General features: G+C 47.4%; 1 protein-coding gene across 6 annotated transcripts in view; it reads right to left on the bottom strand.

The window, feature by feature from the left end:
• Positions 1-26,228, bottom strand: part of LARGE1 (LARGE xylosyl- and glucuronyltransferase 1) — a 491,734-nt gene that overhangs the window by 189,733 nt on the left and 275,773 nt on the right. For all 6 annotated transcript variants that reach the window (XM_074375446.1, XM_074375448.1, XM_074375447.1 and 3 more), the window contains one exon: positions 19,641-19,812. In XM_074375446.1, coding sequence (XP_074231547.1) covers positions 19,641-19,812 — 172 coding nt within the window. The remainder of the gene's footprint in view (positions 1-19,640; positions 19,813-26,228) is intronic.

Here is a 26,228-nt window from a genome sequence, read left to right on the forward strand (position 1 = left end):
GGGGGTTTCCTTCTGATTGTCACAATCAAGGTCTGATTATCCAGAAGTGGTCTGATTACATCCCCTGAAGTCTTAACATGTGTAGCCCCGAGGAAACAATGTCAGATTTGAAGTTCTGCTGACCTGAGACGGAATCCCTAGTCCGGCTCCTGGGTGGCCATGTGACTCAGGGCCCTCAGCTGCACCGTGGGCAGTGGGCTTGGGGCCAGGGGAAGGCTGGCCCGGATCCAAGCTCAGTAAATAGGAACACCTCCCGGCTTCCACTCCCTTTCTCTTTCTGTGGATATTTGCAGAGAAGTTACAAAATAACCACATGCCAACTTCACTAATGAGTCATGGGGAACCACCACTGAGAAAATGGCATTTCTCCTCCTTCAGCAAAAACAACAGAGCCGCGTGGACCTCCGCTGTGTGGCTGGGGCGCCGTGTGCCTGAGGCCCGGGCGAGTCCCCCCCGCACCACGTACCAGCTCAAAGTTTGGAATTGACTGAGTGCCAGTCCCAGCGCGGCCGTGTGTGCTCGATCCCACGACCAGCCCAGCCCTGACCTTTTCTGGTATTTATGATGTCGGGTTGGATTTTGATCACTGTTTGAGCTTTTGACACAAAATAAACATGTTGGCACATTTCACTGGGAGGCACGAGTGCCAGGATTTTAATCCTGTCTCCAAACACTTCTCCCAAATGCCACCCTGCCCCACCACTTCCAGGACAAAACAGCCAAGACACAATGTCTCTTTTGTTGGAGGAGCCAGCAGATCCTGGGTCAGATACTTCTGGGCAATGAATCTCGACCCCATCTGCCTCTGAGCATTACATAAGGAGCTTGGAAAGGATGGGTATCCAGCGTCCAGACCAGAAATTCTGACTTGGTTCTGGGCATCTTTCTTCGTAAGGAGCTCCCCTGATGATTGCAGCCCGAGCAGAGACAGTGCATTTGGGAGAAGTGAAGGGGACAGAGAGGCAGGTGATCTGGTCCAATCCCTAGGCCGGCCTCGGGGAACTGGTGGAGAAGGCGCCCAGTTTTATACAGGTAATGTACCACCGGAAGAGATTAACCGTTTCATCCAAGATCTCAGACAAGGTGGGAGTTGGACACAGGGCTATCTGACCCTTTTGGTGGGCAGGACAGCGCATCTACAGATGTCTGTATGCGAGCAGCCTTGGGCCAGAGCCTTATAATAGCATTTTGCTGTTCTTTAGAACACCAGGAACAGGTAGAATCAGCCCAAGAATCCAAGAATCCAAAATAGAAGGCCTGAATAGATAAATAATAACACAGCCACATCACGAATACCAGGACACATAACTAATGACCTGGTGCATAACATGAAGGTTGTAATACATAGTTAAAGGGAAAAAAACACAGTATATAGATGCTACTATAATATGATTCCAATTTATATATTTTAAAAACTTTACATGCACAGAAAAGTGCCTGAAAGGAAATGCACACATTATGTTCACAATAAAATGTTCACAATACTCAAGTCTAGGTAGCGGAGACCCCAAGAGGGTTTTGTCTTCTTTGTGTGCTATATAGCTTCGCCCTGTTTTATCCATGACACACACAGAAGGTGGATCCATCCCGTGAATCTTAATGATGCCCGTGACAGAGCAGTCTACTCTTGAAAGGGTCCAGTAAATTCTTGTTTTTGCCTCTGGAGACGAAACCCTTTCACTATTAAAATAATGCCTGGGGCCACCTTTATGCTGCCTCACCCCGTCCTGTCTGGAGTTCTCTTCTTCTGGTTCTACAGAGAAAATATATTTTCTTCCCCCAAACTAAACATATATATATATAAGAAGGGATGTCCTATGCCGAAGGGACACAAACATTTGAGGTGAGCATCTACTGTGTGCTGCTATGAAAGGCATCAAAGCGCCATTTTGAAGAGGAATTCAAAAGCCAGCCCACCTCCCACTGAAAGGGCTTCCAAGCCTGTCTCTAGAGATAAGAGGCTAGAACCTAGCATGGGTTTGGAAGCCAAATGTTACATGTTGGGATTCTTGCTGGGCCGAGCCAGTGGGTCACCACTCACTCTCAGGAGGTCTAAATTCTCGTGGAAGTCTGTTTGGGGGCTCACTTCATCATTCCCCTGTACTCTGTGTCTGCATTCCTGCCTTAGATAGTGCTTCCTGCCTGGATGCAACCTCAGGGATGCAAGCCCCCTTGGTGATGGCAGGGCATCTGTGACCTGCTCCTTCATAGGAGCAGAAAGGGAAAAAAGAGCATCGTAGAACCAAAAGAAAGCCGGATCCCCTCCCCCACCCAAAGGTTCACTTTCTGCGGTTTCCGTACCCATGGTCCACCGTGGTCTGAAAATATTAAATGGAAAATTCCAGCAATAAACAATTCATAAGTTTTAAATTGCATGCCATCCCACCTTGGCCATGAAACATCTTTTTGTCGTGTGTCCTATCCGTTAGTCACTCAGTAGCTGTTATCAGATGGACTATCTCGGTATCACAACACTTGGGTTCAAGTAACCCTCATTTTACTTAATCATGGCCCCAAAGCACAAGAGCAGTGATGCTGGCAATTTGGATGTTCTCTTACTGTGCCTCATTTATAAATTCAACTTTATCATCAGTAGGTACGTATAGGGTTTGGTACTAGCCTCAGTCTGGGGGTCTTGGAACACATCCCTGCAGATAAGAGGGGACTACTGGAACCGATATTTCAGTATCAGCCAGGCTTGGATTGGGATACTTGAAGGCAGAGCCAGCAGGATTTGCTGGCAGATAAATGCAGAGTGTGAGGGCAAGAAAGACATCAAAAGGGCTCATACTTTACATGGTGCTTGCTCTGTTCCTGACAGTGTGACTTTGTGTAAGATTCACAGACCTGAAAGGAACATTGAGACCACCCAGTCGAACCTACTTTACAGATTCATTCATCTTTTCACCAGTCATTCAGTAAATACTTATTGAATAGATATCCTTGAATCAGAAAAGGAGAGCGATTGGCCTGAGGCTACAGGGACCGGCATCCAAGTTAAGTCCTCCTGCAACTCCATCACACAACTTAAAGACCTTCTGGATCTTTCTGTACCTTTGCAACAAGAAGCACTGCACTGGTTCACCGTCTCTAAGATTCCTTCCAGCTGTAGTTCCCACACATGCGTATGTATGTCAGTCAAGCCGTGTTAAAACTTCCTCTGTTTCCTACTGTTCCCATACGAGACCAGAAAGAAAATGCAGCTTTCAATGTGTCACCTCTTCACGTTGACAAACACTGACTTTTTCAGTTGATGTCCAAGGAAGGCACACAGCTAATCTGTATGAATGATGACACAGTTAATGAAGCCAAACCAGGAAGAAAGCCCAGGACTGAGCCTGAGCTGGGGGCACTGCTTACCATGAGCAGTGGCCAATTTTTCAGGGAGGAGTAATTTGTAAAAGGGAAGATGAAGGAGATTTTCAGCTAGATCCAACTTTCAACTTAGGTCACATTCGTGGATAAAGAGGCTCCAAAATCTACCTTTCCCATCCAGACAGAGCAGTCCTCTAAAGTGCTAAAGGAAATATGTTCACGTGCCCCAGATTTACAGATGTCTGTCACACGCCAGTTGTGGTCACCCAGAAGGAGGACCCGTCTGGATGAGGCACTGTGATGGGGACTTGCGGGCAAGGAGTCAGAAGAGAGCTACTTTACTTCGAACGGGTTCTATCAGCCAGCATGCTTCTTAAGGCTGCACAGGACAGAAATTTAAACTGACTTAAGAAATGAAAAAGGGAAATTTTGCTTCGGGCATGGCTGGGAACTAGAGATGGGAACGCAATGTAGTCTGGAATCTGTGTCTCTTCTCCGAATCTCAGATTTGCTTGCACTCTCAGACAGACTGGCTGTGCAGGAAAGAGGTAACCCCTGGCCTGAGACCACTATCCTTAGAGAGGTCTGCTGGCCAAGCTGGCCCTTGGCCGCAATGGGTGAACTTGGGTTCCAGGAAGTGTCCCACTGTTCCCTGGCAAGAATGGCCCAATGCATCTAAAGCTGCTTGTGTGACCATCATGGTTTTTGATAAACACCTGCTTTCTTTCCAGGAGTCAGGGATTTTGTTATGTGTTGGAGGATGCCTACGTGGCCAGCCCTCACCAAAGCATCTTGGGTGCTGAGTTTTTCTTTTTCTTTTTTTTAATTGAAGTATAGTTGATTTACAATGCTTTGTTAATTTCTGGTGTACAGCACAGTGATTCAATTATACATATATATTCCTTTTCATAGTCTTTTTCATTAGAGGTTACTACAAGATATTGAATACAGTTCCCTGTGCTGTACAGTAGGACCATGTTGTTTACCTACTTTATATACAGTAGTTAGCATCTGCAAATCCCAAACTCTCCCTGCATTCCATGTCTCCTTTCCCCTGGTAACCGTAAGTTTGTTTCCTATGTCTGTGAGTCTGTTTCTGTTTAGCAAGAAAGTTCATTTATGTCATTTTTTTTTTTTTTTAGATTCCATATATATGTGTTTTTCCTTCTCTGTCTGGCTTACTTCACTATGATAATCTTCAGGTCCATCTATGTTGCCATAAAAGGCATTATTTAATTCTTTTTTATGGCTGAGTAGTATTCCATTGTATAAATATTCCACAACTTCTCTATCCAGTCATCTGTCAGTGGACACTCAGGTGGCTTCCATGTCTTTGCTATTGTAAATAGTGCTGCTATGAACCCAGGGGTGCATGTATCTTTTCAATTTAGAGTTCTCTCTAGATATAAGCCCAGGAGTGGGATTGCTGGATCATAGGTAAGTCTATTTTCAGTTTTTTAAGGAACCTCTGTACTGTTTTCCATAATGGCTGGGGTGCTGAGTTTATAATGAGCTTCCCTGGTGGACAGCGTTTTATACATGTTGCCACAACTCATTGCTGGACGAATGAAGTGTGTCCTATGTGGACTCTGCTGGGAGAGGATTCTGGAAGCCTGAGCCTCATTATCCCCAGACCTCCCTCCATGGGCCTTTTCCCTTTGCTGACTTTGCTTTGTGCCCTTTGCTGTAATAAGTCATAGCCATGAGTGTGGTGCATGCTGAGTCCTGTGAGTCCTGCTAACAAACCCCTGAATCTCGGGGTGCTCTTGGGGACCCCCGAACAGTAGCAAGATGACTGATGGAGTTCCAGTCTCACCTCCTCAGTTTAGCAGCTGTACTAGAAAATCCTTTCCTGAAGTTCCAGCAAAAATCCTTGGTCCATGCTTATTAGCTGTGACTGGCCCAGCTCTGCGCACGTAACCACCCTGAAGCAATCACCAGAGCCATGGAGAGGGCTGCCGTCCCGCTGCTGGACAGGACCGGGTCCCACCCTTCACCCTGTAGCCAGGGATGGGATCGCCGCCCCTTATGCACACTGAAAACCAATTAAGGCAAGGAGAGACATGGTTTTCAAAAGAAAAAGGGGCATTCTGCTGAGGCTGGTGGAAGGGGGACGTGGAAGCTGAGCAGGTGAAGCATTTCTATCACAGGGGCACATGTGCGGTGTGTTACGAGGAAGCACCTGCTATCTAGTTAAACGTCCACCACCACTATCCCAGCATCACACAGGTCAAAGAGCTGAACTCATTTTCTCACTCTAAGTCTGTGCTTTCTCTTACATTCCCCACCCAGCCTGCTAAACTGGGAAGCCAGGGTCATCTACACATCTTTTCTCTCTTATACTACATCTTGCCAGGACATTCATTTTTAATTGATTAAAATTAAAATTTTGCTGCATCCCACCTCTGCCTCAGTCCAGGTAATGACCACGTCTTTCTCGGGTTATTGACATGGCTGACTAATTGGCCTCCATTTTTAGTTTTGCACCATCCAACCCATCCCCTCCTCGCCAGTACAATCACCTTTCTATGCTGAGGACTGACTGTGGTTAGAATCACTCTACTCCTTAGAGACATCAGTGGATCCTCACTGTCTTCTGGAAAAGCCCAAACTCCTTGGTGTGGCATGCCACACCACACCCTCCATGATCTAGCTCTGCCTACTTTTTAATCTTCCATCACACTCCCCATCCATCCTCCTATATTCGATTCTTTGTATAAAATATACCCGCCCTAGGGAAACCCCCGAAGTTGAGGCATCATGCCATGCTGTTTCACGGCTTCATGAGTTTGGTCCATTTTGTTTTTCAACATGGACATCTCCAGCCAATCCACAAGACCTATGCATCTCATGTTGCGGGTGACATCTTTCCCAGTCCCCAAAGTTAATTCTCCCCTCTAGGACAGCATCACTGTGCTTGGTACATGACCCCCCCATGTCTCACCACAGTCCTTTCTCAGAATTTGTCTGCCCTTCTGAACTCTCAACTAGAGCATCATCTCCATGAAGGCAGGTGTGTCCTCTTATCCATTCTTACAGCTCAGTACTGACTTTGAGACTGACAAGGAGCAGGGCTTAAAAACCTGTGGGATGAACTGACAAATGAAAGCGACAGGCTGAGTGAGATCCCGGCTCTCGCAGTTATCACTCAGATGATTTGGGTATGTTGTTTAACCTTTTAAAGCACCGATTCGCCTTGTAAAATGGGGATTGAACATGTCAGGACTGTTGTAAGGATGAAAGGAGCTAATGTATGTGGAACATCTTAGCTTTCCCTGCACAGTCTGGACTGTACCAGACATCTTCTCAAAGCCAGTCCCCACCTCCCCCCAAGGTGTCCCATATTAATGTGAGATATGAATCATAAGGGAAACTGGGTGCAAGGTATGTGGAAACTCTGCACCACCTTCAACATTTTTCTGTAAAATCAAAACCTGTCCCCAAACTTTAAAAGTCCACTTAAGAAAAACTAAGTTCCATCACTGCCAGCCAAACCCCTCCCTTCCTTCCTCCTCACTCCTCACCCCACAAAGCCCTTCAAGGGGTGCCTTTTTTTTTTAATATCCTAGAATCACATCATTAAAAAAAAGATCATTGGCCTGATTTGGGAAATCCTCTTTTTTATCTTATAAGAATTTTTGCCATCACAGGATATGATCTTTTGACGTCTAAGCAGTAAAGATGTCCCAAACTGTCATACCTTCTTTGTCCCTGAGACCTATCAAAAAGCCAACGAGAAAACAGGAACCCAAGCCTCCTTGTCTAATGGAGAAGGTTATGTGTGAAAAAAATATCCTTCTGCTTCTAGGGAAGCTGGTGGTTTTACCCGGTCCTTTGCTGGCTGACAGTGTTCCCTTAAACGGTCCCTCCATCCATCACAATAAGGAATCGGCACACACAAGTCTGCCCACTGCACTCTTCCAGATGGGCAAGCCCAGCACAACACATGGAGGAGAACAGCTATTTGTCTTCCCTGACAGGCCACGTCCGTCCTTGTCATAGACTATGTGCTGCTAATAATCTATGTATATGCATTTGGGAGGAAAAAATAATTGTGTCCTTGTGACGGTCACAGGATAACACGCGCCGACACCCTCTCTTCACGAGTATGTAGATGAGCAGCACGTTGGTTTCTTCTTGTAATTTCGAGGGAATATCATAAATTCCAGTGGGTCCGACCCAAATCTATGGCTATCAGTGCACTTGAGTCTGATCAATTCAATCATATTTCCCCTTGGTATCACATTTCCTCCCAGGTACAAGGGAATGAATGCATTTATTTATCTTCTGAAAGAGGAAATTCACTACTGACTAATTCAACTATCTGTAGGCGTGAAGAGGAGAAAAGTCACAGTTCAATCAGTTTGGCGGCCAGGGCTGAGCGTAAAACAGAAGGGGAAGAAGTCTGAAGCACACATAGTAGGCGCCTGAGCACAGGGCTGATTCAGAACGTCATTCAAAGGGCACATGGTTAGGGGGCCTTCAAGATTTGAACCAATAAACAAGTGGTAGGAAGTTCAGATTTCATTTTTTTCTTTGGGGCTAGCCATTATCAAATGGCTAAAACCACCAACACCATCATCACCTGACTGTTCCTACACCTTTTTATCGGTGATGGTGGGTCACTAAGGAAGTGGTTCTCAGTAGAGAAAGATTTTGCATCTCAGGGGACGTTTAATGATCCTGGGGATACTTTTGGTTGTCACAACTGGCATGTAGTGAGTAGAGGCTAGGGATGGACAGGACAGCCCCCTACAACAATGAATTATCCAGCCCCGAATGCCAATAGTGCTGAGGTAAAGAAACTCTGCATTAAAGTCATGATTCTCAGAGCATCGGTGCTGTCCAGGTGTTGCTGGGGGATGGGAGTGGGCCTTGGACCTGCACAATTTGGAAAGACACTACAGGTAATCCTTATTAGCCACCCTCCACCTGGCAATCAGAATTACTGCTCAGAGAACACAGCTGTAAATGACCATCAGGTTACTACTTGGCTGTCACAAAATACAATTTGTATTTTACTATATAAACTAGAAGCAGAGCTAACCTTCCTAGGAGACCCCTTTGGCCCAGATACTGGTAGAATAAACAAGAAAAAGAAAAAAAACAGTTTCCTTTCTGAGCACATGATTCTAAAGATGGGCTTCGTCCTTCTCCATAAACTTACTCTAACAAGTATTTGCTTCTTGCCTCTTCCCACTACCTGATCTGCACCTGTCTCTCACTGTCACTCCCACTAAGTCTCTTGTGCCTTAATTTGGTCCCAATCTGCTCCCTCACCCTGAAGTGACCTAGGACAGTGCTACCCCTCCCATGTATCCATGAATAGCAACATTCACGATCAAAATCTCCTTGACTCAAGGCAGCTCACATCAGCTAAATGTCAGAGAAGCGATCTAGCTAAACAGTTCACATTAATGGCAGGAAACCCTAAAATGGTCCCAGAAGTATCTGATTTTTTTCCAACAAGGATGAGTTAGTCCCATGAATTTCTAACGGACCGGGCATTAGAGAACATAAACTTGTACCAAGTAGGTGCTCAGTAAATATTTATTGAGTGTCTGAATGAGTGAGAAATGGGCAGAGTAACTTTCTGGAGTTTTAGGTTTAATCCTTAAACTTTTCAGTAGCTTTTCCTGAAATTTTTAAAAAATCCAAACTGTTTCCATTCCATGACCTGACAGCCCCTGTCCTCCACTCTCTCCATGCCCACAACATAGATAAAGATCCACTTCCAAGAAACAAGTGGTCAGTCTCACAAGGGGAGGGCCAGGGCCAGGCCCATCCGGAGGTAGTTACCATTCCAACACGTGAGACACAAGCAAGGTATTTACCCAAATTACCAAGAGCACAATGTCCCAGGACTCTGTGGTCACACAATAAAAGGTGATTAAGGAGCAGACCACTAAGACCCTAAGATCCCTCTCTTTCACTGATTCGAATCAGCCTCCCAATTCAGCTCTTCATTTTCCATTCCAGAGCCACACTCACCCTCCAACTCTCTTCTCCACCACTCTAGGATAAAAGGAAAAGCTAGAGAAACAATAAAAACAGTAACGCCGTATTCTCTGGATTATTAGAGGCCACTGAATGTAGGATATAGCAAAATGTTTTCCACAAGAAAAAATGCTCATCAGTCAAGTTGATTTGGTAAGTTACATGTTAATTTCAGAAATGGTAAAATGTAGGGGAAAAAAGAACCAAAAACCTCGCATCAAAGAACTGAGGTTATATAACAATTACCTGCCAAGGACCAGGTGAATTACATATTTTGCTTCCAAAACATTGTTCCCATTAAGCCTGAGAAACTGAAGTGTAGATTGCATGGGAGAGTCAGGCCTCTACCCAGGTCCCTGGGGGACTGTCACCCTCCCCAGCCTCTGCTCTCCCCACCGAGACACGCAGCCAGCTCTTTCCAATCAGGACAGAATCCTGACTCTCATTCGCTTGTGACCCTCCTTCCAGGCCCCCGTCTTCATCGTGATCGAGGATATATGGGGGGCTCTCCTTACTCATGGGGACTGTTATCATCTCCTTTAAGTTCAAAGATCCTCCCCACCCGAATCTTTCAGGTGTGTCGACAGCTGCCTTACTGCGATGACGGCGAAATGATTCTAATGACAGCAAGAGCAGCAGCGAGACACTGTTAGTGCTCACGCGGTGTCAGGTGTTGCGCCGAGACTTTCTATGTATCATCACACATCACCCTCACCGCATTACCATCCTCACTTTGCTGGCAGGAATCAGTGGTTCAGAGATTTGAGGAGTGTCAAGGTTATAAAGACGGTGAGAGGCTGGATGGGGAGCAACCCTAAGGAAAGACTCGGACGTCTCTGTCCTGTCACCCCAGGAGTGGACACTTGAGTTGGGTAAGGAAGAGGGGAAAGAAACACAACACAGCTACTTCTAGAAATCTGTCTTTCCCCCTCTTCCCTATGAGCCTCAGTGTCCTCCAGCTCGCTTCACAGAGGACCTGGTCCCTGTGCATGAAGGCACGTCGCACAATGCACGGAAGCCCCGCCTCCCCTGTTGGGGGAACAGTGTGGCTGTCTGGCTCCATCCCAGGAGGAACACAGACCCAATACTCAGGGGCTGGCTTGATGATAAAGTGGCAGTTTGGGGAAGGAGGTGACATCACTCACTGGGGATGGGCTGCAGGGTCAGGGGCTCCAAACACATCCAGGGTGAGCTCAGGGACCTTCCTCTGATGGGTTCTGCTCCCCCTCCTTGCTACTCACAGCTTGCCTGTCACACCTCGCCCTGCCTTTGGACCTGCTGATCCCCACCTGCCACCACCCAACTGGCCTCCTAACAACGCGGCAAATCCAGCCAGGGAGGCACAGGGCTGGCATCCCCAGATTCTACACCCGAAGTCCAGAAAAGGAAAACTGTCATAACCTGGTGTGACCATCTTAATAAAACAGCTCTATTTTCATCCCTAAAAGGAAACACCTCAACAGCTTCAGCCCGGACTTCTCTGTAAGGCCCAGACCTGTCACTTTATCTCTGCACATTCATCACTGAACTTGTCACCCAGGTCCACTCAGCCTCCCTGTCCATCTCTAATCCAGGTCCTCCTCTTGCCCCCAAGGGCAATATCCTGCCTCAGGCCACGATCCTATTTTGCTTGGACCACAGCAGTAGCCAGCCTCCCACCTACTATCTGAACTTTCTTCCAAGGCCCTGGTTTCCTGCTTCAGATTTCAGATCATCCCACACTCCAGCCAAAGGAACCTTTTCAAATCTGAAAATCTAGTATCCTTTTCTGTCCCTGAAACTCTGAACAGTCTTTCAGTTACCTTTGGGTGAAACCCAAAGCTGTAACTTATAAAACCTTTCGTAGTTCTCTGGCCTTATTTTTAGAATCGCATGCCTTATTTGTTCATTTAGTCCAGAAACTATGTACTGAGCGCCTTTCCTCTGCCAGGCATTGTCTCAGGTGCTGGGAAGGCGTCGGGAGCAAGGCAGACAGACCAAGGCCTCTCCCCTTGTGGTGCTTCTGTCTCAGCAGGAAAGACACAGGAGCCAGGTGAAGCCAGCCGTGTCCCTGGGACCTGTATCCGTGCTGCTCACTGCGGGGAGCGGAACGGCCATCTCAGTAAGTAACTATTAACTGGATGAGAAGGTGATGGGTGCTGTCACAAAGATGAAGCGAGCAGGGTGAGAAGGACGGGACGCATGGGATCTCAGGATGCAGGATTAAAGGGACAGTCGGAGGGAATCTGGCTGAGAAGCTGAGATTTGAGCAAAGACTTAAAGGGACTTATGGCAGCAAGACAGGGAGAGGGCTGGGGTCCAAGTGGTCCCCGCAGGTGGACATCAGAGCAAAGGACCAAAGGCAGAGGCCGCCTGGCCTGTTTGAGGAGCAGAGTTAATGTTTCTTTCAGGGTCTGCACCACCCTCTCTGGGCCTAAGGTCTTTGGATACGACACCCCCCCTAAGTGGGGCCACGGAGGCTGAGGTCCCCATGCCTCTTCCCTGCAGAAGCCTCCCTGACCTCCCAGCCCGCCTGGCCAGGACCGCGTTCCCCAGAATGTGATTCCACGTCACCCTGGATTCCTCCTTTCAAGGTACCTTCCGCACTTTAACGTGACTGTGTGTTCAGCTGGATTTAGAATCCAGTGGCTAAAAGCGAGGGCTCTGAGGTCAGCCTGGGGTCAGCCTGGCTTCCATCCAGGCTCTGCCACTGCCTCACTGCCTGGTCTTGGGCAAGGAACTTAAAGACCTCTGAGGGCCAAGGAGCCAGCCCAGCGCCTGACACAGAAAAGGCATCTAATGGAAATTAGCAACGTGAGGGCAGGTCTGGGTCTGCCTTACTTACTGTTTTATCCCCAGGACCTAGGACAGGTCCAAGGGCTCAAAAGATAACAAACTGATGAAAGAATGGGTGATTGAAAGAATGTGGAGGGCAGGGGGCAGGGCAGGCAGACTTCTGTTCCCCCAGCTCTCAGGAGTTTCAGGTTGGAAAAACAAGATGAAAACAACGAATGCAGAAGGAAAGGAAGGGAATTACTTGTTAAGCACTGTGCAAGGCAGAGCCATTTGCCGACTTAACCACCAAACGTAGCCTGTGGGGCAGTGATTACTGTACTGTACCCGCTCCCCCACGTTCACAGAACAGCAACACAAAAGAGGCTCAGGCAAGGCAAAGAGTTTTTCTCAAATAGCGAGAGAAGGCAGATCCACGTCAAAGTTTATCTGAAAAATAATTAAAACCGCTTCCCCAATTTTGCCAGGACTGAAAGTCCCGAGAGCCCCCCACAGCGAGCATCTCCGCTTGTCGATGGAAGAACCATGACGCATCTCCGGAGAGGATCAGCGCGTAGCTCCTGGATTCTCGGTGGAAGGCAGGGCGGACAACAGGTGTGCAGCAGGTGGAGGGAGGGAGGATAAGGGGCCACAGGAAGCTTCCCAGGAATTAGAAGGTAAAAAAGAGAACTGGAGAATGCAACTGGGTGCTGAGGAAGGAAGCCCACAGTACCAGGAGTGCAGGACAACACTGACACCACAGCCCAGATGAAAAAGAAGTGCCCCAGCCTTTTAGCGGAATCTTACGACGGACAACGAAGACCACAGACAGCTCGGCTCTGTCCCAGCAGAGTTCCAGCACCTTCGCACCGACACCGCATCCCTCACGCGCACAGCACAGCTGGAGTCATTTTACAGCACTTTATGGCAGACTTTATAGCTTTTAAAATTTCTGTTTTTCTTCCCCGTGGCAAAACAGTCTCTCAAGTTTAGGAATTGTCGGAAGCAGATGTGCGGTGAGCGGGGCTCTGTCTGCCACCAGCACCCCCAGGAGAGGACCACACCAGGCTGGGCCGAAGGGGGCGGCTTTCGGCTGGTTATATGGTCATCCTGAAAGGCCTTCTTTGATTCCTTTTATATCAGCTGAAGGGAGGGAAGCATGAAGCTTCATTTGGAAGTTGGAGAAAGGGCAGGGGTGGGTAAGAACAAACTCACACAGGAGAGAGGAAGGACAGGTGAAAGGAAATCCCGCAGCCCGAGCATCCACTGGGGACCAGTGGACCACTGCCTGGACCTCACATCACTACGAGAAGACATCAGGATTTTCCTTGTACAGGTGCAGGAGTGAGGCTGACAGACACTAAACCAACACCCCAAGTCATCCTCTGATGAGGAGACCAGCAGGGATTTAAAACTTGGTGCCTTCCTCTGCAAAGCTTTTCCTACTCCACTAGTTCCACTGACAAAGGGAGAGAAGTTGGGCAGAGAGGAGGAAGGGAAGGAGGGAGGGAGGGGCAGGCCACGGCCAGGTAAGGAGAGAGTAGACCTGAGGACAGGTCCAAGAGGACCTACACTAGCTACTGTGTATAAAACAGACAGACAACAAGGTCCTACTGTACAGCCCCGGGAGCTGTATTCAGCATCGTGTAGTCACCTATAATGAAAAAGAATATGAAAACGAACGTATGTATGTATATGTATGATGGAAACGTTATGCTGTACACCAGAAACTGACACAACACTGCAAACTGACTATACTTCAATTAAAAAAAGAACGGGAAGAAAAAGAAAAAGAAAAAAGAAAGGAAGAATATCTAAAACCCCCTTCAAGGCAAGTGATTATAATCACAAAAGCTCTACGAATGTCTTTTCAAAAATGATACTTCCAGTGTTCTTCGTATTGAGCACTTTTACATTACTTTACACTTGGAGCCACCCCAGCCCCGACGGCTTTGGGGACAAAGCTGCCAGGTAATGAGCAGACACGCATTTCCACCTCCGCCTTCACCCCATGCCCGCTGGCAGGAGTCCTGAGAAAACGAAACGTGAAAGACAGTGCCTGTGATCTGGTGTGTTTCCCGCAAGGACCCTGCTGGTACGGTTCCTTGTTCACTGAGGCACAGAGAAGTCAAGTAACCTGCCCGGGGTCACAGAATCCCTGCGGGAAGCCCCGATCCTGGCTTATTCTACTGGACCGCGTTGAGGACATGGGGCGGGGGCTTTGATGGATCACAGCGACTTTAAAGAGGATGTTTTGGGAAGTCACAGCTGGGCCAGGATTCTGGAGACTGAGGTTTTATTTTCTCAAATTCAGAGAAAACCACACTTCCTCATGCCTCTGATTCTGCCCCCATGCCTGCTCTCTAAAAGCCTGCATCACCTTGGGCCCACCTCTACAAACTTTCTATGGTCACTGAGAGTTCTTTCATCCATCTGACTTTGGTTTCTCCAAAGAGACACTAAGCTCCACCCTCTCCTCTTCCGGGCATAGAGGGGGCAGGGTGCACAGTGTTGGATTTAGAGCTGGACCATCTGAGTTCAAATCCCAGTTCCACTGCTTAAGAGCTGAGACGCTGGGTAAGCTACTTTGCCTCCCTAACCATCGGTTCCCAAATCTTGAAAATAGGAACATTAACAGTAATTACTTCAAGGGAGTGCCGTGAGGATTAAATGAGTTTACCCAGAGAGTGTTTAACAGAGTGGTTGGCACAGGATCAGTGCTTACAAATGTGAACTGGAATTAGTCTGTTGGAGCCTTAAAAAACACCCACTGCTGTGACATTTGTCCACACCGTGGAGATGTGAGGGTAAGCAGGGTAACACCCACCTGGCCTCGAGACCCTGCCAACACCCGCTTCCAGGCCAGAACTCGGCACCATGGCAACAAGACCTTCTTAAAGGAAAGGCATTTGTCCTTATGAGGAGAAAGACTGTCCTGAACATTCAGCACGGCTTTCCTCCAAAAGTTTCACGTTACGGGTGTGCGCTCATCACTTAACTAAGCCTTTACAGCAGCTTCCCCAGACTGCTAAGATCAGATACTATTTCCAAATTTTCATGCAGTCAAACTGTGGCACTCAGGGGTCCAGCTGACTCACTGGCGGCCACACCTGCACTGAGATGCAGACCCTGCCTCCCAGGTGCCCTCCCCCGGGGCCGTGGGGAAGCCTGGAGGGGGCGCCGCAGGCAGCAGGGAGGGCACAGACCCCCAGCCCAGCAGCCTGGGGCAACAGCCCTTTGACCATGAAAAGTTATTTAACCTCTTGGGCCCCGTTTATTTTCATTTTCAAATGTGCAATGCGTCTAGCTCAGTGCCTGGAACAGAAGAAGTATTTAAGAAGCAGTGCTTTTATCCCCTTTTGCTTGGCAAGTACTCATTTTATCCGCCAGCCTCCTCCCCAGCTCCACATGGACGTCCAATTAGGTATTTGGAATTTAAAACACCTCAAACCAAATTCCTGACCGTCCCCCAGGACCCGTTTGTCTTGCTATCTTCTCCATCGCACAAATGTCACCTCACCCTTCCAGCTACCTTGGGGGCATCCTCGACTCCGATCTCTCTACTCCTCACATCCAATCAACAGAACATCCCGGCAATCCGGCCTTTAGAAGGTGCCCCAATACGATGAAGTCTTTCCCTGCTTCTGCCCCTCTCAAGTCTGGAGCCGACAGCACGTCTCACCTGGGTGACTGCTACCATCTCCTACAGGGTTTCTGTGATTCCTTTTAATCTCAAAAGGGCACCCAGGGTGATCCATTAGAAACATAAATCAGGTCACACCACTCCTCTGCTCGAAGCTGGACGCTGGCTTCCCACAGCTCTGCGATCTGCGATCTGCGATCTGTGATCTGCAATCTGCCCTCACCAGCCCCCGCCCTCTCCCGGGCTCACTCTGCTCCGCTCTGCATGCTTTCCTGGCCCCCCAAAAAGCCAGGCCACGTGGCTCCTGAAACTTCACACTTGCTGTTCCTTCTCCCCGATGGACACGATTCCTCTTCTCCTAGAGAGCCGGCCTGCTCGGCCTCTCAGCTGCTTCAGATTTTTGCTTAAATGTCACTTTTCATGTAAGACCTTCCATTATGACCCTATTTGACTATGAAAACACACACACATACACAGATCCCTTGTCTCCTTTCTCTCATTTCCCCCTGAGCAGTAATCACCGCCTAATACACATTTTATTTGTTGTTGTTGTTGATTGTCTCTCTCCCCCGACTCAAATACATGCTCACAGGGATAAGGATTGAACTTGCTTTATTCCTGCAATATTCCCAGCAGTTGGCAAACTCTCTGGCAGCTAGTAGGGGCCCAGGAAACAAGACTGAATAGGTGACTCCGAATTCTACCATCAATGGCACGTCTGATTCCTTCTGTTAAGAACCAGAGGCTCTGAGAACCTTCCAGCTGTTGGAGCAGGCTTGATAAGGATGCAGATGAGGTGGGGTTGGGGGCAGTGGGGAGAGGCATCTGCCACACAGGCGAAGTCAGGGCTCAGGGAGCACGCGGACAGCCCCGAGAGACACACGAAGGTGCCGGTGCCTGAGGCTGGGGATGGTCCGAGCCCCTGCCAAAAACCTTCTTACTCACTCCTCCACTTAACGAGTTTAGGTGAGGGGGATTTCACAGCATCCCGGAGGAGTCAAGCCGCTATGGGACTGGACATGGGAGCCGCTGCAGCCCCAGGTAACTAGCTGTCCCCAACCAGAGGAAAATCAACGAGGCCAAACTGCATCAGTGTCGCTCAAAATGTTCACAGTGGAAGATGTCAACTGCGATCGCCTTTCTGAGAGGGGAAAGCTCCCTCTTGAATCAGAGCATCTTACGTTTACGGGTCTGTCCTGAGGGACTTTCTTTCTGTTCCATGACATGGCTTCTAATCTTTCCAGTTTAGGGAAAAAATGACCACACACACACACACACACACCCCCCCGAAACCCTGTACAAAAGTGTGCACATGGAAAAGAGAAGAGAGAACTTATTTTCTTCTCACTTCCATATTTTCCCAGAAAAGTTAGGGTGGGCGTGGGGAAACCTCGGAGGTTTCTACACTCCGCTGTGGGTGACAGATGAAAGCGGAACGCAGCAGGCTTTGTTTGCGAGCCCCTTGAAGGCAGGCGCCCCTGTTCTAACAGCGGCATCTAATGTATTCCTCTGCACAGAGGGAGCCTGACTGATGCTAGAAATAAACCAACGAAAGTAGGAACAAATAAAACACAGCCCATTAACTCGACTCCTTGTATTCAAAGTTCCCCTGCCCTGACCTTGGCCCATACTCCTGCTCTGCCCCCAGGAAGCGCCCTCAGTCTCAGATCTCTCCAAATCCGAATCCAAATCCAAATCCAAATCCTAGGGCCAGCTCTGGGAGAAGCGAGAGTCCTGGGAGCGTTCCGTCCACGGCTGATGGAGGGGGCTGGCATTTAAGACCAGGACTGTGACTGCTGTTGTGGTTGGTGACAGAGCCCCACCAGCCCTGGGGCGGGTCCTAGCCAGGACAGGAGAAATGTGGTGCCTGGCTGCGAGGTGGCAATTAGTGACCACCTGTTCTGGTGACCTCTTGTCCAGGGGAGCCCTGCAGCTGTAAATGCACACTGCCGGCTGGGTTTCTCCGGAAGCGGGCCCCGCCATGGAAGTGAGCACACAGGAGGTTAATTTAGGGAGAGCTCTTGGGACAGCACCTGTGAAGCGGGAGGACAAGCAGGATGGGGCAGAGGGAGAAAGGGAGCTGCCAGGCAGACTCCAAGGAACGCTACAGTGGATTCTGCAGGATTCCCCAAGCATCAGTCACTCCAGGCTGTGGGGTGCCTCAGGAGGGGGCGTGGCCAGGAGCAAGGTGACTCTTCACCTGAGACCTTTCCCAAGGGGGCCAAGGGCTGAGGGCCGCCTGCAGGCAGTGCTCCCGGCAGCTGCAGGAAGGAGCCCTTTACTCCAGAGGGGAATGTGGTCGTCCACTGCGCACAACCACTGCTCTCATCCGGCGAGCCGGAACACAGTGGTCACCTCCCCTGTGACACTGTCCCAGCTGGGTTCTCTGCCTCCTTTGGAGACGCGGTAACTCTCATGCTCCTTCACGGCTCAGCCCTTCAGAGCCAGCACCCAGTGGATATCTCCTTACACCCAGGGACTCCCAGCCGACTCCCAGTAAGTGCCTGTTGACTAAATACATCACTGAGTACTGAACACCAGCAGGAAAATAGGGATGTGATGCCATAATGTTACAGAAAAACTGTCCCCAATGAGTTTAATGTAATCAGAAAAAACAAGTAGACACAGGGGGGCTTCGAAAGAGATGCACCTGTCGCCAATACACACATGCATTCTGGTCCAGCTCCGGGTGGAACCCTCACTCCACCAAGCTTCCATTTCTTTATTTGGATAAATAAAATAAAAGGACAGATCCAAGCGTTCTACAAAGAGATCGGAAAGCTGAGACACTCGCTTTCAACAGTTTGGCTAAATGATATCTTTATTAGTGTCATTATTGACACGAGTAAGGAAAATTTTGATCCTGACAAGGAAGAGTCTGAGGGTCAGAGTGTCTCCCCCCATGGTGCGCTGAGGCCTTTTTTTTTTTTCAATTACCCCAGAGCAAGGAGGCCCCTAGAAGGAAGCAGGCAGCGACTGGAGTGAGTGAGGAATTTACTCCTCTGTCCATGAATGGGAACTGAAACCAACTGGAATATCCTGTGGTTTATGAAAACGCTGTGATTTAACATCACTAAGTGGTGTTTCATCTTCACAGGATAAGGAGCTACCCAGAGGAGGCAGGAGGGATTTTAAACACAGAAGCTAGAGGGGGAAAAAAAATCTCACTGCCAAATGCATCCCTCATTGTATTTGTCTAATATCGAGAAGAATTTTTAAAATAATGCAGTTTTAAGGAAGACAGCTGGAAGAGGGGTATTAAAATGACAGTCCAAGGTTGGTGCTAGCCTGCCACTTCCCTCCTGCATCCACGCCAGTTATGTACACCCATCAGGTTCACAACTCCCCACCTCACGCTCACACACACCTCGGGGTAGTGGCAAGAACTATAGTAACAGCTAAGAAGGAACCAGAAGGAACGTCTTATCAAGCCAAACTTCTATCCTTCCTTAAAATGACAAACCGCACCATTAATGAAACCAAAGCCATAAGAACACTTTCAAACACTCTGTAATCAATACCCATCTCCACCGCCTCACAGGGTTTCTTGGCAATCAAAGTGCCATTTGATAAAAAGACAAAACTGATAAATGCACGACTCCACGCAGGGAAGTCAGCACTTAATCATCTGCATACGAAATACACACATTTGATACCATCTCCTACAAAGTCATTCAGCAATCCTCAACTGGGCTCCCCCTCTGAACATCGACCTCCCCTCTTCAAGTATTAAAGAAAGGCAAACACATCCCAGTTTCCCTCTAACACGTTTCAAACGGCAGTAGAGCCGAGGCGCAGCTATATTCGTAATTCCTTATTCATTTCATTAGCATGACCTCATTAAGGGCTGACCTCACATTATAAAAAACGACAATTACTGTTCTCGGCACGCCAACACCTTCAAAGACACCAGGAAAAAATTAGCTGCAATTACCTTTGAACTTGTGGAACACAGCCCACAGCTCTGCAATGTCGGTCGCAAAGGTGATGTCTGTGTCAAGGACAATGACCCTCTCCAGGTTGGCAGGAAGCGTCTTGGTGAGGACAAGCTTCATCAGACCATAAATCCCAGAGTAATGTTTGTTGGGGATCCAGGAAACTTCCGACTAGACAGGGCAGTGAAGAGAGGGAGTTGGAGAAAGGGAAAAAAAAATCTCTATATTAATTTTTTGCATCACCATTATAAACAGTGCTTGGTACATAAAACATACCCAATAAAAACCTGTTGAGCACATAAATGAATATTTTCTTAAAGATTGGTTCTCATTATTTACAGTTTGGCATGTGAAGTTTTTTTTGGAAGAAAACCTGTCTGAATCAAGGGAGAGAGAAAGTAGTATTTATAAAATAATTATCACCTGCAAACACTAAGCTCAGATTTTTTTAAAGTAAGATTTTTTGTTAGCATAGAAATTATACAGGCTCATTGGAGAAAATCAGCGTATGCACAAAAGAAGAAATAAAAGTTCAAGAACTGAATCAGACTGAATATATAAACCGGTACCTAACTGTTTCTAGGTAGATCCATTTCTTCAAGTCATATTCCATTTCTCCGTCATTAAAAATTACTACTTAATGGTGGTGTTGAAATCGTGCATATCTGTTTTATTTTTACAACTGTGATTGAGCAGTTTGGTGCTGCACAACTCTTCTGGAACTCAGAGAAACACCCAAGAAGGACCTGGTCATAATCTATGCAGCCCTCTTCACTGGGTAGCAAGACAGGTATACACACACAGAAGGATGACCACGGGGAGCTAGCACTGAAATCCTCACGATATAGATGGGGAACAAATGTCCCACAGGTGAGCAGAATCATCAGCAAGTCACACACCTTGGTACCACGTGGTAACAATAATAATAATAATTATTATTATTAATAATAACCAAGGCTCATCATAATACCTAGCAACGGAGTGATGAAGGCTCCCAGAAGTACAGGTCACTAATGAAGACCACTATGGGCAGGGAATCTCCTTGGAACCAAAGCACTCTTAGTTTCAAGTAGTTAACAGTTGTAATGGAACCTTTAATGGAAAAGGTGGTCACTTAATCAAGATTCCAAAAACTATTCCCCTCTTTCATCCTTATAATTCCACTTTGAGGGCATTGTCCTTAAAACAGTAGTCAAATTTAAAAACAAGAGACCACAGTTTTCTTCCCGGAAGTGTTCACCGCCACGCTATAAAAGCGAAGAAACAGCAACAATCCAAGTGCTGAGAAATTGAACCGTTAATTAAAACATGCTAGTTAAAAAATCTGATAGCATACGCTGGAAGGCTAAAAACAATGGAGATGAAATATGCTTCTCTTTATTTCTTCTTAATGTTAAAAGAAAAAAAAAAGAAGTTTCGAAATTGCTTTTGCTTAATAACCACAATGTATAATCAAACGTGAAAACACACCCACCCAACTTCACGCAGAAGGAAAAAAGAAATGGAAGTAGGCATCAAATGACTAACAGCAATCATTTGGGGATGATGGGAGAATCAGTGTGTCTCTCTATATATAGGTACGTATATATTACACACACACATTTAATCTGTACTTTTCAACTTTTTAAAATGAGCAACTGTTACTGTTGTAAAGAAAAACTAAGCATTGCATTATTTTTAAACATATCAAGATCTGGTGACGGTGGGAAACAGGAATGCGCAAAGCTGGTTTAGGGAAGTTATGAAAAAATCCCCTCTGTGTTGACCCACATGACCCATTCCATCTCCCACAACTGTGCCACATTACGCCATCTCCAGTTTATTTGAAAATATTTTATCTGCTCCTTATTCTCAGTTTTGCAATGGTCCTTTGCATAAGTGAGTGCACTTTTGACCAGAAGAAAGGAAACGTAAACCGATGGACAGAACTCTTCACCAAGACAAAGACTCATCCACTGTCTGTGATCCCTGTCACCGTGTTCCTGGACTGCACGGAGGAGGGAGAAGAGAGACAAAAGTTCTAGCATGGACTCCAGCCCCATACGAAGTGCTGATCTCTCTAAGCCTCAGTTTCTTTACCTGTAAAATGGAGATGCTGCCTACATCACACGGTGGATGTAGAAATTAAAGGACATTAAAAGTGCTTGGAATACAAAGACCCTCTGCAAATACATGCTCCCACCCTTCTTCCTGCTTCTCCCTCCTCACTTCGATGCCTCTGTAACTGCTTTGTATTGAAGGTGGGGGTCCTGGATACAGTACAGCATTGAACCACAGGTCCTAGAGTCACATATAGCTGCATTCAGAGTTGGGCCTTGTCAGTTAGTCTCCATGTCAACCTGGACAAGTTTGCTCAGCCTTCCTGAGCTTCTGCCGTTTATAAGGGCAGTCACTTCTAGGGGTGTAGGTGAATGCAGAATTTAGGGGCAGGAACAAGGCACTGCGCAGACTTGGGGAGGGGAAGGATAGGGGACCATTACCACCCACGGCCTGAAGAGCCAATGCCAGCAGCTGCTAGAATCCAGAGAAGGGGGAGCCAGATGAATCAGCCACCTGGCAGGAGCAGTGACCTTCAGGAGAGGGACATGGCCTCGCTGTGACAATTCCACAGGATGGATCGGGGAGAGAGATCTCAGCTCCTCTCTCCTCCTACCCACTGGTCTCCCGCAAGGGCACCCACTGGGCGAACCCAAACAGAAGCCAGCAAGGGAGTGAGCTCAGGGTGGCAGCACTTAGGTATCAGCCCCAAGAGGCACAAAGCAGAGTGAAGAAGAGAGAGGGCAAACTTGGAGGGAGAAACCTAATACAACAGCACAATCGTTCACTTAAAGTAATGATGGCAAGGTCAAGGTGCCACGCCTCGCACATCACAGACGTCTATGTGATGGGTGGGTGGGTGGACGGATGAACAGCTGGATGGATGGACAGCTGGGTGGATGGCACGGGAAGGTGAGTAATTTGCCTACAATCCTCAGCAAGCAAGATGCAAAGCTATAGCTGGAACCTGCCAGGGAAACACTGGCATTTTTTCCCCAAACCATGTTATCCCTCCTTTGGAGTTCGCTTCCAGACTAGCTGTCACTTTAAGATCTGAGGCCCGAGGACCTCAGGTAATTCCCTCCAGGGGGTTTTATAAAGCTCTTCCTTGGGTAAGCCTTGGCCTTTAAAACCCAGCTCGGTTTCTTCCTTCCCTTGAGAATCTGCCTGAACGCGAGCCTGGCAATCATCGGCCCATGCTGCAGAGCCGTGCTATTTAATCAGCCCTCTGATTAACTTATTCATCTATTTTGGTTACCATCAAAGCAGGAAAGCCTGGTGAAGGCTGAACACCAGCGCGTTGGGTTAAGCCGTCTAATTAGATTGCTCCAACTCCCGGCTCTATTTTTCACACACGTGTGAGGCACTCAGATGCATCACAGAACAGTAGGAAAACAAGTATAAATTAATCTCAACATGAGCCCAGGCCTGAATGTCGCCCCAAGTCCCCAACTTAATCCATAATCAATTAAATTAGAGTGTTCAATTAGAGGTAAAGGAAGCATTTGGACGAGTTTGTATTCAGAAAGAAAACTAAGGAATCTATGAGGGGAAAGAACATGTGGAAAGAAACATCCGTTTATTATAAATGGCTCCTGTTCTTAGAGGTAGCACGTTCCACGCTCTCCCCGCCTCTGTCCAAATCCTGCTCTTCCTCTGAGTCTCAACCTGGAAGGCAACAGCCTGCAGTCATCCCCTCGGAGAGGGCCCCCCATGCAAGCTGTTTCCATCCTCCGCACAGAAAGCTATCACTCTGTGTCTAGTTTTCCAAACCTCTCTCCTGCTCTGAAACGCAACTCCTTGAGGCAGGGATGATGCCATTTGTACGGTGGTAACAACAGAGTCAGCCCAGCCTGGGTTCAAATGCTACTTTTGACATTTTCTCAACTAGGAGCAGAGGCCTCCATAACTGCTGGGGTCCAGGTCAGTACAGGCCACTGGAAGAGGCAGAGCTTGGGGGACCCCTGAGCCTGGGCCTTAGCACCAGTTCCACTTCTAATAAGCTGTGTGACCACAGGCAAGTCATTTAACCACCATGAGCCTCAGTTAGCTCATCTGCAAAGTGGGGGAGTAAAATACTCACTTCAAAGGAAAATGAGAAAAAAACAACTGCATGGAGACTAAACATGCTATTTAAAAAAAAGGGGGTCAATGATGAAATCAAAGCGGAAACTAAAAAATACACTGAAACAAATCACAATGAAAACACAACCACACAAACTCTATGGGATGCAGCAAAAGCAGTCCTAAGAGGGATGTTCATAGCAATAATGGCCTTCCTCAAAAAAACAAGAAAAAAATCAAACAAACTACCTAACCTACCACCTAAAAGAATTAGAAAAAGAAGAACAACCAAAACCTAAAGTTAGCAAAAGGAAAGAAATAACGAAGATCAGGGAGGAAATAAATAAAACAGAGATTAAAATACTCACTTCACAATATTGCTGGAAGGACTGAAAAAGCATCCTGTCCCTATAAAGCCCACTTCCCTTCTCCTAACGGATGGGATCCAGGCTCAGATGATTCAGGATTCGGAGCCTCATAAAGGCAAGAAGATATGGTACCTCTGACAGTACAGGGGAAGTAGGGAATGGAGATAGTTTTGTCTGGGGAAATAAATCACCCATCACCTTTTCTTACATTTCTATATAAAAGATTAATAAATCACAAACTGGGGTCTACTGGAAAACTTGAAGCCTCCTCTAGTGGCTCTCCAAATTAGACAGCACATCCTCGGTTTTGGGAGGAGAACAGTGGGTGGGAGTGGTCACCCATATCACAGACTGGGGCAGTCTCCTGGTGCAAATCCACACTGCTACTGATCTCACTCCCACCCTACCATAAACTTCAGTCCAACTAGGGACATTATGTCTTGGGGTCATCGGAGAGAAGACCCTCCTTGGAGCAAGCTGCAGAAACCTAGAGGGCCCCACGCCAACTGACCCCAGACTATCCTACAGAGACAACGCCACCTAGCAGAGCAATATCCTAGCATATTCATCACCATTAAACATGCCGAAGGGTTCATGTGACTATGACAATAGTAAGAATGAAAGTTAGGTTTGTTTTAATGGACAGATGAGTATCCCTGCAATGGCTGGTAATAATTCTAAGCAGCATGTTCTAAGATTTAATTAGCAAAACTGAAATTGTGCTCCAGAATACCACCTCATGCACTTACATCCAGATGGCATAAGCAACCCCAGGTTTTCAGGGTTTCTGTGTAAAGTGGTGGGCGGGGGATGCTCTCAAGGGGAAAATCACCTTCCTGAAGCTGCTAGTTCTTCGGGGGAATGGACCCCAAGGGGAGTTTCTCTGAAGAGCTGCAAATGATTCTAGGGTTCATTGGAGGCTGGGTGGTTCATAGAAAAGTTTTTCAGGAATTCTGACCAGAGGATGGAGGCAGAGGGTTGGACAACAGACGCATCTCCAAAGGTGTGTGCTTAAAACACGGAGCATCAAAGAGAGTGACATCTTAGGGGTGATGCTAGTTTCTGACCTTTGACAGGCAAGGGAAGGCCAGAAAAGAGTCTGGTCTTGTCAGGAAATGATGCTCATTTCTTCTCAAAGGTACTGATTTCCAGGGTGCAATGGGATGCCCCGTAATGATAACAATAGAAAATGCTACCTAGCATTTGCTGAGTGTTCACTGGGTATCAGGCACTGTTATAAGAGCTTTCTATGTGCTATCTTTCTTAAATTCCTTCCAACTAGTTGAAAGGTCAGATAGCATTATTCCAGTACCTAAAGTTTGGGGGGTGGGGACCAAGTCCTTCCCCTTACCTCAAATTTCAGTGCCCCAGGCCTAGATACTCTATTCTGAAATTCTGCAAATATTATTTTTTTCTTCACCCTTCCCACAGCCCCTGGCCCACTGAGGTGTATTCTCACTCCTCCGAGTTAGTTACTACAAGCCCCTGCCACCACCCGGCCAAGTCTATATTCACCAAGGAGCAGTTGTTCAAGGCAATCAGGCACAAAGGCTGTGGAGTTGGGGAGTCCTGGCTTTGAAGTCAGTCTGGACCTTAACTTCCTCATCTGTAAAATGGGGGCAACAGCAGCATATCTGGCTCCCTTCCTAGGGGGGTCCGCTCTAGGTGATCTGTAAACTTTCCTCATCATCCTGGAAATATTTATCGTTCAAAATACATTTCTTACCACAATCAACATTTTCCTGGTGGATGACAAATCATCTTGACCCATTTTTAAAAACTAAATAAAAAGAAACCATCCTGGCTGCAGCACATTTGGAAAGTCCTATCTGCCTTTCATGTTGTTTCTGAGTGGTCGTCTTGGCAACCAACCTGTACGTTCAGAAGATAATTGTTGAGGAAGGGAGGGCAGGGGGCTCGAGTTGGGTGGGGACTCAGGGTGATGTCATGGAGGAGGATCGTGAACCTGGTATAAGCTTGGAAGTCCAGACTCGCAACTCCACCACCTCTGTCCTGGTGAGGTCATCTTTCTAACCCCGTAGAAGAGAGAAAATAAAACAAAATACATCCCATGAGATTTGCAAAAGCATTAAATGAGGCAAGAGAACTAAGGCGCCT

This window comes from Camelus bactrianus, chromosome 12 (assembly GCF_048773025.1).
Source record: "Camelus bactrianus isolate YW-2024 breed Bactrian camel chromosome 12, ASM4877302v1, whole genome shotgun sequence".
In the NCBI taxonomy this organism is placed as follows: domain Eukaryota; kingdom Metazoa; phylum Chordata; class Mammalia; order Artiodactyla; family Camelidae; genus Camelus; species Camelus bactrianus.